At 35.6% G+C, this 14369-nt stretch overlaps 1 protein-coding gene across 2 annotated transcripts in view; it reads left to right on the top strand.

The window, feature by feature from the left end:
* Window positions 1-14369, top strand: part of LOC138719409 (dynein axonemal assembly factor 11-like) — a 54415-nt gene that overhangs the window by 21086 nt on the left and 18960 nt on the right. For both annotated transcript variants that reach the window (XM_069854694.1, XM_069854693.1), the window contains 5 exons: window positions 3139-3216; window positions 6023-6195; window positions 7413-7612; window positions 8706-8894; window positions 11944-12021. In XM_069854694.1, the coding sequence (XP_069710795.1) occupies window positions 3139-3216; window positions 6023-6195; window positions 7413-7612; window positions 8706-8894; window positions 11944-12021 (718 nt within the window). The remainder of the gene's footprint in view (window positions 1-3138; window positions 3217-6022; window positions 6196-7412; window positions 7613-8705; window positions 8895-11943; window positions 12022-14369) is intronic.

The following is a 14369-nucleotide window of genomic DNA, read 5'->3' as shown; positions in this document are numbered from 1 at the left end:
ATTTTTATACAAACAATATTTTTTGGTGATATTGAAATAATTTTTATCCAGATAAAGTTCTTTTGTGCATAAAGACAACTTTTTGCAGTAAAGTCTCAATGGTCTTCCTGCACCATAGAAGGTATAATTTCATTTGGCCTGTGTTTTGTTGTTCACATGCTTGCTAAGCTCTCTACGGAAAGATAAGACATCAGGCCCTGGACTGGAAAAGTTCAGAGCTGAAAGACAGTGTGCAGGTCATAGAATCATAGAATCGTAGAATCATAGAATCACAGAATCACCAGTACCTCATCCACCCACACCTTAAACACCTCCAGGAAAGGTGAGTCAACCACCTCCCTGGGCAGACTGTTCCATTGCCCAATGACCCTTTCTGTGAAGAATTTTTTCCTTATGTCGAGCCTAAACCTCCCCTGGCGGAGCTTGAGGCCATTCCCTCTTGTCCTGTCCCCTGTCACTTGGGAGAAGAGGCCAGCTCCCTCCTCTCCACAACCTCCCTTCAGGTAGTTACAGAGAGCAATAAGGTCTCCCCTCAGCCTCCTCTTCTCCAAGCTAAACAACCTCAGCTCTCTCAGCTGCTCCTCATAAGACCCATTCTCCAGCCCCTTCACCAGCTTTGTCGCTCTTCTCTGGACTCGCTCCAGAACCCCAACGTCCTTCTTGTGGTGAGGGGCCCAGAACTGAACACAGGATTCGAGGAGGGGTCTCACCAGTGCCGAGTACAGGGGGAGAATAACCTCCCTGGACCTGCTGGTCACGCTGTTTCTGATCCAAGCCAAGATGCCATTGGCCTTCTTGGCCACCTGGGCACACTGCTGGCTCATGTTCAGTCGGCTGTCAACCAACACCCCCAGGTCCTTCTCCTCCAGGCAGCTTTCCAGCCAGGCTTCTCCCAGTGAAGAATGGAAAATCAAAAGTGCTCAGAAATTGTATTAGTATCTTTCTTTGAAGTTCCTTAGAAGCAAGAAAAGAATTCTGAAGTTTTAGGCTGAAATTTTATGTTTGGGACTTGTAGGAAAAGGCTTGTGAATCCTCTGGAAAGGCTCATCAGGAAACTCTTAGGAGTATCTGTACTGATAATATCTGCATTTTTTTTGGAGTGGAGGAATCTACTTCCAGAGAGAATAAGGCTTTTGAATCTGCCTTATGCTGCTCTGACCCATCAAAAGTGGGACTAAAATAAGTTGGTTTTCTCCCTGTTACTGTGTTTTTAATAAGGCACTAGATTTAATCTCATTCTTTTGTCCACAGTCATACCTCCTTTAGATTAGTATGCTATATTACCCTTCAGATTTTTGCTTTTCAGAAACATGATTTTTTCAGCAATCTAATTTTTAAGACATTAAACTTTTGTGTTAACTTAATTGAACTGTAGGAGTTGGAAAAGCATGCAACTTCCTACTTCATACATTCTTGTATAATGTAACAGCTTTCTGAGATAATGCCTTAGTAACAAACTACTCACTATATGAGTAGTTACCAAAAGGGTTGCCAGTAAGGGTTGTGTTACAAGGTACTAAATTTGAGAAGTGATTCTTCCTAGCAGCTACCAACATGTCCCTGTGGAGCACACAGGGGTTCCAAGCATGCTTCAGAATATCATAGCCTAATGGTTTGTATTGGCTCTATTGGGAACTGTCTTTTTTTCCTCTTAAAAGAAATCTTTATTCGGCTCTCAAGATCCGACTTGCCTACTTATCAGCAAGTTATAAGGCATCCACTGTATGGATGAGTCCTGGCCCTGTCCTTTCTATAAACAGAAAAATCCCACAAGAGACTGTTAGCTTCAACACTTGTCTCTCCCACATCTTCATATATACAGGCACTGCTGTTACAGAAATACCATCAGAAAAACGAACAACCAACCTAAACTGCACAAGTCCTTGCTGAGAAATTATTTTTATCATCTGCTTGTGAATTATGAAGAAAATGTCTCTAAAAGGTCTTAGTAAACTAAGCAGTAGGATTCATGTCATCAAACTTTTAGGCATCTGTGTCTTAGGCAGTTTTGGTAGCTTCACTTTTTAACCAGAGATGAAGAAAAGACCTATTTTTGAGGATGATTTGGTTCACTGGTTCTAGACAGCCAATTTCAGATAAGACAAATTGCACCTTGAAGAGTTTATATGTCTTTATTGATTATAGAGGGGCCTAGACAACTAACCCAGCTGTAGACATGATCTGGGTTGGTGAGATGAAACTCTGCTTAAATTTCTTTGTTTGTCTCAGCAGGGACAGTTTGTACAGCCATTAATCAATGCAGCTTGTGAATTAGAGTTTGAGGTAAACTTTATGACTTTATTGGATAGGTTTTCTGGTCTGATCTTTGAAAGACTGGGTGATTGGGAAGAAATTGGTGAACCCTGATGCAAATTATACTAGTTATCTTCTCTAAGAGTTATGTCTCTAACCTATGTGTCATTTATCTCCAATGGTATTTGCGTTCTTCACACGTTTTTGGGACTGATGAAAATTTTTGCTACCATAGTCCCTCTTTGCCCTCTTTGTATATTCAAAGGAAGAAGTGCTAGCCATTCTGGCACAACTCCAGACACTCTAAACCTGCTAATTTCAATAAATTATGGTGAAAATAATTCAGGTTAGATTCCAGATTAGAAGGGAGTGTGGGTGTGTATGTATAGTTTTGTTCATACTGAAGCCATACAAGCCCTATTTGCAAAATTTTTACAAAGGCAGAAGTTTCTTGTATTAACCCTTCTAAAGTGAAATACACACTGAAGAAGCCAATCTTTTCCATATAAGTGAGTGTGAAACTCTGATTTTATAAAACTTGACTAAGTTTGACATGATCCTTTTTGACTTTGAGGACAAATAGAATGTTTCAACTATGCTTTTTCACCAATTCTCTTGCTTTATATACTTGGTTTATGTATTTGTGATAATAAAGTGTGTTTATAACCTTCCTTATTTCTTATTACTTTTTTTAATTTTAATTTGTATTTTCAGATAATTTTTTGTTTTGTCTTTTATTAATATTAAAATATAAATGTATAGTAATCTCATACATATTCTAATTTAGCTGTCCTTTTTTTTTGCTTTATTGTTTCTTTGACGTAAAGTAAGCAAGTAAAGTTCCACTGAAGAAAAATGAAATAACCTATCTATGCTTTGTTACAGAAAATGTCAGCAAATTAAAAAAGCTGGAATATTTGAATGTAGCTTTGAACAACATTGAAAGAATTGAAAATCTGGAAGGTCAGATTTTAAACGAACCATTTTTACTTTGCATATTCAAACACTTAGGTTGTGACTTAGTTTAAAAGAGAATGGAAGCCATTAAGTATGTCCACTGCTGAAGGTATTTTGTTGATGCCCAGAGCCGTTTTAAGTGCAGCATTTCAACAAATGCATCTTCGTAGCAAATGCTTCCTAATGCTACAGCTTTGATTTAGAACTTTCTTAAATGTAATTTAACTCACTTTTTGAATACTTTCTCACTTGTGTTGCCAGTTGTGATAGCTTTATGCTTCAATACTTTACAAAGCAGGAATCCAAAGTTGTATTTTCCTACTCTATAGATAAGACAGTTTGTTACAGTAGGTTAGCTGTAGTAATGTGTGGTGTGTGGTTGTTTTTTTTAATGCTATTCAGCATGTTGAAGGTCTTTCTTGTGTAATGATTCAGCAGCCATCTTCACTTCAGCAACCAAGTATCACACCGAAGCAGGTTCTGCTCTTTGCACAGGTTACATTGGCAGTCTGGGGCATTTTTAAGGAGTTTTTCAGAAGATTCTTTTTCCTTTCATTGGATGAAGTCTCACTTGTTTTATCCATGTTTAATTGTTTATCCTGTCACTATAGCTGGGTGGAAGTGTCGACCTGCTGGAGGGTAGGGAGGCTCTGCAAAGGGATCTGAACAGGCTGGACCGCTGGGCTGAGTCCAATGGCATGAGGTTTAACAAGGCCAAGTGCCGGGTCCTGCACTTGGGGCACAACAACCCTATGCAGTGCTACAGACTAGGAGAAGTCTGTCTAGAAAGCTGCCTGGAGGAGAGGGACCTGGGGGTGTTGGTTGACAGCCGACTGAACATGAGCCAGCAGTGTGCCCAGGTGGCCAAGAAGGCCAATGGCATCTTGGCTTGGATCAGAAACAGCGTGACCAGCAGGTCCAGGGAGGTTATTCTCCCTCTGTACTTGGCACTGGTGAGACCGCTCCTCGAATCCTGTGTTCAGTTCTGGGCCCCTCACCACAAGAAGGATGTTGGGGCTCTGGAGCAAGTCCAGAGAAGAGCAACGAAGCCGGTGAAGGGGCTGGAGAACAGGCCTTATGAGGAGCGGCTGAGAGAGCTGGGGTTGTTTAGCTTGGAGAAGAGGAGGCTGAGGGGTGACCTCATTGCTCTCTACAACTACCTGAAAGGAGGTTATAGAGAGGAGGGAGCTGGCCTCTTCTCCCAAGTGACAGGGGACAGGACAAGAGGGAATGGCCTCAAGCTCCGCCAGGGGAGATTTAGGCTGGACATTAGGAAAAAATTTTTCACAGAAAGGGTCATTGGGCACTGGAACAGGCTGCCCAGGGAGGTGGTTGATTCACCTTTCCTGGAGGTGCTTAAGGCACGGGTGGATGAGGTGCTAAGGGGCATGGTTTAGTGTTTGATAGGAATGGTTGGACTTGATGATCCGGTGGGTCTCTTCCAACATGGTTATTCTATGATTCTATGAAATATCTAGCATTTTCCAAGACCAAAATCTAAGACTTAGAGCTGTCCATAGACACATTCAATATAACTTGAATAATTTCTGATTTGATTTCTTTCTCATTCTTGGTACTGATTAGGCCAGTTTCTCAATCTTTAAAATGTTCACCTTAACAAGGGAACAATAAAAAAACCTAATTTTTTATTTTGTTTCGTTGTTGTTTTTTTGGGTTTTTTTTTAAGTCTACAAGCTGATTCAAGAGGCTGGCTTAAATCAAATGAAAAAATAAGTGAATAGGCTAAGCAGAAATTTGGAAAAGTTGAATAAATAAGCAGTACATTACATATCTGGCAATTTGTTGAGAAACTTGCATCTATTTTCATTCCAGTAATTTTTATGTTCCCTTATCAGGCTGCATTATTTATTACTGTGATTTGTCATTTACTTAAAGGTCTGAACCTTTGGGATGAGGCTTGCAAAAATTGGGTAATTTACATCACCTAATAAATCATTTTGAGACATTTATTTTCTTTCAATTCCATTATGCATAAAATACAAACAAGACCCACAAAGGAGAATAAGTTATTATAATGATGAACACCAAAGTTGAGCTTTCTTTTAGCTAAACATTTTTACTCTTAGAGTCAAGGTTATGATGCGTGGACAGATTATGATAAAAGGAGAGCCTGATAAATTTTGGATCCAGATTTCCCAGAGCACTTTGTTAGCTAACGTAGAGTTTCCATTTATGACTTGCTTTTTTGTTAGCAACATTTTCTCATTTGTATTTGCAATTTAACCAGTGATTAACTATTTATTATGATAGCTGAGTCCATAGAGAGAAGAAAGTCATCTTCACCTGAAGTTATAGAAGGCTTTATCTTTACGCTTGAATAATGTTAGCTACGTTTAACAGTACACAGAAATGAAACCCATAATTGATCCTGCTTACCTGAAGCAGTTACAATATCTTTTAGCCATATGGTGAAGTCTCACCAAGACAATCAGATTGTTAAAACTGAAGCCCAGCTTATCCCTAAATGAAAAATTTAATAGGTCATCTAGTATACAAGCACTGATTAAAATGTTTTGATAGTGATAAAGCAAATAATAACTTTTGATATTTTGTATTTTATTGAGTTTTTTTTCTTTCTTTAAATATTGTGACCTCATAAACTTAAGCTGTGAGTCACTTTTTCACTTGTGGCTTGGAGAAGATATATTTGGATAGGACAAAATCAGTATATGGACAACAAATGGAGACAATTTTATATCCAAGTATGTGCGCGTGTGTGTGTGTGTTTGTGTCTGTGTATGTCATGTATATTTATCTCATGGACAAACTGATTTGTGTTTTTTTCAAACAGGCTGTGAAGAACTGAAGAAACTTGACCTGACGGCAAACTTTATTGGTGAACTCTCCAGTATTGAAGCCCTAAAATATAATATACATCTGAAGGAACTGTTTCTAGTGGGTAACCCATGTACTGAATTTGAAGGTTATAGGCAATTTGTGGTGGCAACTCTTCATCAATTAAAAGTAAGATTTTAAAAATTAAATTTATATCCAAATCAATAACTGACATTGTTGACTGAATATATTAATCCCAAAAGAAATAAATGCCTGTAGTGGGAAAACGAAGAGTGTTTTTCATACTGTCCACAGGAAATTAAACTCCTTTCTGAAGAATAAGTGACTACAGTAAATAATGTGATAATAAATCGCTTCTGGTTTGACTAAACCACATGCATTTATTACTTTTCTTTCTTTTCCATTGGAGAGCCTTAAACCAACTTTTGAAAAAATAAATGCACTCTGCAGTTCTGGCTTTTTATCTATTTTTTTAATATAGACAATGTATTTTTAAGTTATTTTCATGAGTGCAGAAAGCTACCAGCTTGTTGCTACAATACAAACAATGTGTAGCAAACCAACAGTGTAATGCAGTAGAAAGACAGAAATTGATCTAAAAATGCATTGTATTGCATCAACTGGAAACATGTAATTTGTGATAGAGTTTTTGTGCAATGTTGCAATGAAGTAATGATTCCTGATATCAAAAGAGGCACTCCTCAAATACGCCCGCACAATTTCCCTTGGAGAAGTATGAACACTAGCTTAAGGTTACTAAGGGCAGATTCAGCTCACTTGGTTGGCAGCACGCTAACACATCAAAATAAATAATTTTGTCATACTTTCATGAGCTGAATCAAGGTCAGACAGATATCAGAAAGAGCTAAAGGGATTCTCTCTACTGCATAGTCTAATAAAAATAACTGAAATTCCTGCAACATGGAAAGTCAGCTCTCAAACACACGTGACTTATTTCAGATTGAATAGCAAGTTTTTGTTAATACTTTTTGATAGAGCATAGGACATATAATAGGCTTTACATTAGGAAAAATTTTTTCGCTGAAAGGGTCAGTGGGCACCAGAACAGGCTTCCCAGGGAGGTGGTTGAGTCACCATCCCTGGAGGTATTTAAGAGATGGGTGGATGAGATGCTGAGGAGCATGGTTTAGTGATTCATAGGAATGGTTGGACTTGATGATCCTGTGGGTCTTTTCCAACCTTGTGATTCTGTGATTCTGTGTGATTCTGTGATAACTTATACAGTATTATGAAGGTATGGAGGGTGTGGTTATAATTTTATACAGAAAGTAATCTAGCAAAATTAACCTACAGTTTGCTAAATTTATTGATATGAACACATTTAAAATTTCTCACGTCTCTTGATTTCTTTCTGCCTTGGGAAGTGTTTAGATAGTAAAGAAATAGAACGCTCAGAGAGAATTCAAGCACTTCAAAACTATCCAGAACTGAAACAGAAAATCAGAGAACAGGAACAAGCTTACCTTCTCAAAAGGGCCAGAGAAAAAGAAGAGGCTCAAATAAAGATGCAAGAAAGAAAAGACAAGAAAGAGAAACAAATGGAATCTCACTTTGAATTTGACAGGTAACAGTAAGCAGTAACAGTTTGTGAGTAAGCATCATTCTTCTCTTTCTTCATTAAGAATTGTGGGTTTCTATAATTCCTCTTAAATACTTTTTGTTTTATTGTTGATTCTTGCAGAATTATTTCTCCTCATGCATATTATCTCTAAGGAAAAATATAATTAATTACAAGTATAATTAATTACTAACCTGGAGACAGTGCAATAGAATTTTTGTCTCAAAACTTCAAGTTAAATTTTCTGGGTGACAAAATAATGTAACTGACAGCCTCTTTCAGGAGAACAGATGCCAATTCTTGTTTACGGTGTTGCAAGGGTTCCAGAGAAAGCAGTTATAATTTCTTTTGCTTTAGAATTATTAGATTCCAAGACTGAAATGGAACATTGCAGATCTTTTCAGATGTAAAAGGCTACGGACTATTGATTTCTATACTTCTTCCACATAATATCACTGCAATTACCTGGATAACTGAAGGATTTTTATCTGGGGGTCATTTTCCACTGGCTGCCATCCATCTTATTTTTAATCCAATAGAGTCTAAGTTCCATGATGCTGGCTATGGAATTTTGTCTTCATAGATCACAGCTGCATCATAAATCTATTTTTTTCTTTATATTCATAGAGAATTTCTGAAGATAACAGAAACTTAGGACTAGGAAGGAAAACTTAATCAGATTCTAAGATTGCACTTGAGGAGATGCATTATTAAAATGTTCCTATCCTATAAATTTCTGATCTACTGCTGTCTGATACTAGGAATACTTAAACATCACAAGGACTGAAGGTTTTCTTTCACCTGAAAGTTGTGAAATTAGATCTGTTGAACTGTCTGTCAGGGTGTTTAGAGGGTTAGGCATAACCATAGTATCACTTCTTAGTTAAGTCAGTGAAAAAGATTATGTCAAAATATTTTTTGTTGATTGATGAAAGAAGCAGGCAGGCAATGTGATCCAAATCTATAAGATACTGTTCTTGGTAGAAATTGTACAGCTATTAGTATTGGGTTACACAAATATTATTGCAAGAATCAATGAGCAAGTACTATTACTCTGCCTTCATTACATTGGGATAATTTTCCATGTAATCTTATGTAGCCCAGACTCCCTGCAGAACAAAGAAATTCATCAGACAGAAGGAAACAGAGAGCAAGAAACATGGAGAACAATTGAAGATGATGATGAAGACAGGAAATTCTGGGAGGAGCCTACACCATATACTCCAGAATCTAGATTAGAAACTCACAGATATATTGAAGAAAAACGGAGAGCTAAAGAAAACACAAGGTATGTTTTTGTTTTAATATATTCTATGTATTGAGGAAGGGGAAATTTTCAAAGGTACAGAGCAGAGATAAGCAACTGCCTCACATTGACTGTTATTGAGAACTAGCAGCTTAATACCTGTTGCCTGTGCAAATATGTTGATAAAATCTAAATAATATATTCAGAATGCTCTTTTTGCCTGGCTTCCTTTTCTAAAATTTGAGACCCTTTAATTTGGTTTTCTACAAATAGAGTTTTTATATATAATTTCTCTTTTCAACTCCATTTTATGGACTTCAGAAGTTTCATTTGTCTGTTAGCTAACTAATATGTTTTGTTTAGTTCAGTGTTTAATATTCTTCCTAAAAGCATATATCTATCCGAAGTGTTATTTGCACTATATAAATGACCTACAGGCCATGCTACAAAATTTTTGCAGAAGTGGCATTTCAGACACCTTTTCTATATGACTTAGATTTTTTTTTGCATACTTAATCAAAGATATTTGTCCTGAGTGATAAGATTACTAATGTTATCTATCTATGCTATTTGGCATGGTAAATCTGAAGAAGTCTGGCCCCTGAAAAGCATTTAAAACTTTCAAAAGTTGCCACTGATTTTGCTGACAATGGAAAATTAATGCAGACAGTAGTGAAAAAAAATATTTTATTGCTGCTGGCTTATCAGTTCCACAAGTGTTGTAAAAAATGTCTTCTTTTTCCTGTTTGTTTTTTTTTTCTTTTGCTTACATGACAGTACTTCTGCTAAAGATTTTTCTAGCTGTTGTTTTTAATTCTTTTTAAAAGTTTCATCAAGCCTAAGTATTGAAAAAGACAGTCCAACAGAACTCTCCATGAAATTAGAAATCTGCATAACTTGTTGCTATTATTAATTCAAGGTCTAGCGCTTTCCCAGAATAGCTACTGTGAAACCCAGAAGCTAGCAAGTTAGAATTTTGCTGTGTTTGGGGATGCCTTGCTCTAGTCAGAAGTAGATGTGTTGCAAATGCTTCATCTAAATATTCAAGGAGATTCAAAACATATTTAAAATAAAGATACAATAATTCCTTTCTGGATTTTTCTAATTTTCAAAGCATTTAAGAGAGTTAAAAATCCTTTCACGGTTCATTATGTTTTGATGGTGAGAATTTTTCAGGTAGCATGAGAAAGGTAAGAACAGAAAAGTGCCCCTGACAATTTCACATCACCCTTGCTGGTAGACAGGATCCAGAATGTAGCTTTAATTTAAGTTACTCAGTATAAAAGGGTGTTTATTGTAGCATAAAATTGACATGAAATCAATCAGACCAATGACATGTTAGCAAATGTTAAGTTTGCCAGCTGGGTATAGTTGAACAGTTGATAATAAACTGAGCTGCTTTGGCTATTGACAAATGAATCCATACTTGCAGTTTCATTCAAAGACAATTCAGACAAGTGTAAAATCAGTTTTAGCTGAAAGGTAGACAGGATCTCTTTTAGCTGCTCTTTTCCAGAACAAGGCCTTTCAGCTTATCTCAGGACAAAGTTAAACAAGGTATTGTAAGGTCTAATGATTATGACATGATTGAATTTGCCTTAAAATAGCTCATATGAGAAGACAGATTTCATCTAGAAACAGATTATTAACAGCTAAGAGGTGGTAGGATATAATTTCCTGAAGCATTTCTGAGAACAGCATCTTTAAAACAAAGTGCTGACTCATTCACTTTGCATTTAAGCATCATGATTAGGTATTCAGGTATAGAAACTGTTAGCCAACAAATCCCACATCAAAGCTCTGATTTATACTGTAAAATAGTATTTAACACAGGATAGTTGTGGATCTTTCTTAAACAGAAGTTGTTTCTAAGTGGTCATTACTGTAGCTCCACTTGAATAGTTTTATTTTCTTAAAATGTATTGTATTTATAGACCAAATCTTGAGTTCTAAATCTTGCATATTTATTTCCCTCATTAGGGATTTTCCTTTAGTCTTCTTTTAATCTTGAACTTCTAGTAAGAAATTGATTTGGGAACACAAAAAGCATGTATCAATGTTGTCCTTTTGAGACATGGGTTTTTTTCATATACTAGCTGAGGTAATTATACGCAGTATACTGACCAGCTGAAGAGTGGCTTAATGCAAAACGCCAATTACAGTGCTGTATTTTTAAAGAAAACATAGCCTTTTTTGCCTAGCTGCAAGCACATTTTTTTTTCATGTTTTGTTTTTCAACAGAAAGATTCCTTACTGTTCTTTTTCTTGCTCAAGATCTAAAAATTTATAAAGGAAAACACCGATATTATAATACAAGTCTTAATGATCTCACAGCAATCCGCTTTGTTTTGGCAGATAAATTTCAGGTAGCTTTTTTATTGTACTAAATGAAACCCAGATATAATTTAATTGCTGATAGCGGGACAAGGATAGTGAAGATTAAAGTCTCCATCAGCAATATATATTGCATTTTTTGAAGGAAGAACACAAGAAAAATGTAATAGTTCCATCAAAGATCATCTACATGTATGCACTTTGGTCATACTGTATCTTATTTGGTGCTGCTTGTAATCTTTTGACCATTAAAATTGTTTTTACTAGTGCAGAATAGGGCCTGATAGACAGGCTATTTGTTCAGTCAAGCATTTGTTCAGTGAAAGTCACTAAGTTATCAGGAATAAAAAATGTTTTTAGAATTGCTTGCACATACATAAAATCAGTTAACGGTAATGATACCTTGTCATTAGTATGACCATACATAGCTAGAAAAAGGTCCCTTTTCATCTGTTTAAGTAAGTTGCTGATTTCTTAAGTCATACCATTTGACATATTTCTGTTTGATAATGGACAGTGTGACATGTGGATGTTATTATCAATGTAAGATGCGATATTACAAAGCATTTGCTTATCTTTCCATATGCATTTAATGTGCAATTGGACATAACTAGATTTGTTCCTGAAATAAATTTTATCCTTAACATCAAATACCAGTAACTCTTCCCTCTCATCCTCCTCTTCTTTCTTTTTTGATATGATGCATGATATACTGGAATGTGAAATTATAAAGTATTTTTCTTTCTGTTTTGTTTAGGGAATCAAAAAAGAGAGAAAAGCCTCACTGGACATTGGTCACTGTGGAAGGAAAAGTTCTGAATGTGAATGTGCCTAAGTATGTAAGATTAAGAGGTTAAACAGGCTAAGCTCTTTATAGTTGATTTGAGCAACTGTTTAAAGATATGTGCCAATACAAAATAAGAGTGCTGACAAATTGCTGTTGCAATATTATATTCTTGGTGAGAAAATGACTTCTATAATTATGTTCTGATTGTGGAAAAATAATTAGCTTTCAGTGAGTAAAGTGCTGAAGGTTGTTAAATTTAACATCTTGGTCTTTAATGATTGAAGAATTTGTATTTCTGTAAAGATATAAGATGTTTTATCTCTTCTATGGTAAGGCTCTCTTTCTTGAAGCGTCTTGCTAATAGTGGAAAAAGTTTATCTTGTCTGACTATTGGAGATAAATGTGTATGAGTATCCACTTTAAATGTGGAAATATACATTCAAGTAGTATTTCTGGACAAAATAATTCTGTCCTCTTACGACAGATGTAAAACTGGCAGAATTGGGAAGGATATGTAATTAAATTCTATGAAATGAGTGCCTTTGACACTGAGGTCTCTAGCACTGGAGGATGGTGATACAGGGAAATCACTTGTATTTTGTTGTTGACAAAGGCATCTGGGTATTCAAGTATTTTGGAATAAGTTTCCAGGGATATCAGCCATGTGTTACCATTGTTTTCACTTGAATCAAGCCTTCCTTTTCAAAGGAAGACAGAGAATGCAAGCAGTATTTCCTTATAAATGGTTTCCCAAAGAGCCTTCTATGGGAGCCTTCTAGAGACTGTCCTCTGAACAAGTTTTTCTGTCTTATGATTGATTTAGCTGCAAAATCAAAGCTAAGAACATAGTTATAAGTAGCATGTAGAATGTTTTCTCAGTCTTGGAAATTCATAAATTCATACAAGTTCTAGGAATTTGAAAATCTACATTGTTGGATCAGTAAATAATTTTCAGAAGTGTAGGGAAAATGAAAGATAGTAGCAGAAGAGCTCATGTTTTCTCCATCTGTACCAGAAGATACTTACAACTGTATTGATGTACTTTTTTTCCCAAAATGTGTCGACTGAAAGGTAATTTTCAATAATTTTCTAGTTCAAAGACGTTGACTCTAAAATTGTTTAAATTTGGTGTTAATAGAATTTGATTATGCCTTTAAAAAGCAGAGACAAGAAAGCTCTAGCTATCTTTTTAGAAGAAAAGTAGTTTCCCAGAGTACACTGTCAATAGCAGCCTTGTTTGTGTCACTCAGGGTTTCTGGATTAGAATTTAGTCTGTGGATCTGCCCACGTACAGACACATCAATAAGCAGTTTTTGTCATGGCTTCCACAAGAATATCACAGTTCTGCAGTGCAATCTGGCAGTGTATTGGAGAGACATAAATAAAGAGATTATAGTAGACAGATGGTATTCTCCAAAGTTTTTGCATCAGTGTGAAAGTCTAAGGTCCATAGCAATGTCTAAGCTTCTCTGATGTTCTTCTGGAAGGTTAGCAAGGGGAATGGTTGTATGTATTTGAAAACAGGGCATTTTTCTTCCTCAGTTCTGATGAAGCTTCTCTCTAGAAAATTTTATGATCCTTTTCTCTTTTTCACTCTTCATGTTTTAGTGAATTCTCAAAATTAGAGATCCAGTAAAAGAAAAAAGCATGAATGGGAAACAAAGCAGTTTTGTATTCTTTTCCGTTTAAAAGTACCCATAAACTAAAAGCTCCATAAGCTTTCTTGAAAGCTGTTTGTGTCTGAATGCAGGAGAACAAAGAGTAGAAGAGTATACCTGGTAAATATTTTTATTGCTGAAAAAGGTATCACCTAAATTGTTAGCATTTGAGCTTCTTCTGTTACCTGAGTCCAAAATATCTATGTATTTCAATGTCACTGAACTATTCCAGTTAAGTTACATTAAGCAAACCCCTCTCATTTCATACTAATAACTAATTTATGAAAATTTTCTCATTAATAGGTGGGGTTTATTCTGATTTTCTCTACTTTAATACATGTGTAATGTTTGAGTATATGAGCAGAAATTGTAAGTCCATACTAGATCTTCTTATAATTTTAGTAATAAATGTTGTTTTCAGTGTATAACCAGTAAGATCCTTTTAACATTTTAAGAACTAAGCCAGCAGATCACAAACATGCAGCTAACACAATCTACAGTCTCATTTCCAAAAAATATTACAAAGCTTGCATACTCAAGGATATGGTGCAAATCAGTTTTTACTGTGGAAATGCACAGGCAGGTATTTTTACTTGTCAAACTAATTGCTGTGAACAAAGATGCTTTTTATTTTTATTTTTATTTTTATTTTTATTTTTATTTTTATTTTTATTTTTATTTTTATTTTTATTTTTATTTTTATTTTTATTTTTATTTTTATTTTTATTTTTATTTTTA

The sequence above is a fragment of the Phaenicophaeus curvirostris genome, chromosome 3 (genome assembly GCF_032191515.1).
Source record: "Phaenicophaeus curvirostris isolate KB17595 chromosome 3, BPBGC_Pcur_1.0, whole genome shotgun sequence".
Classification (NCBI taxonomy): Eukaryota; Metazoa; Chordata; class Aves; order Cuculiformes; family Cuculidae; genus Phaenicophaeus; species Phaenicophaeus curvirostris.
Note: the sequence above shows the minus strand (reverse complement) of the source record. Positions and strands in the feature narration are given on the sequence as shown.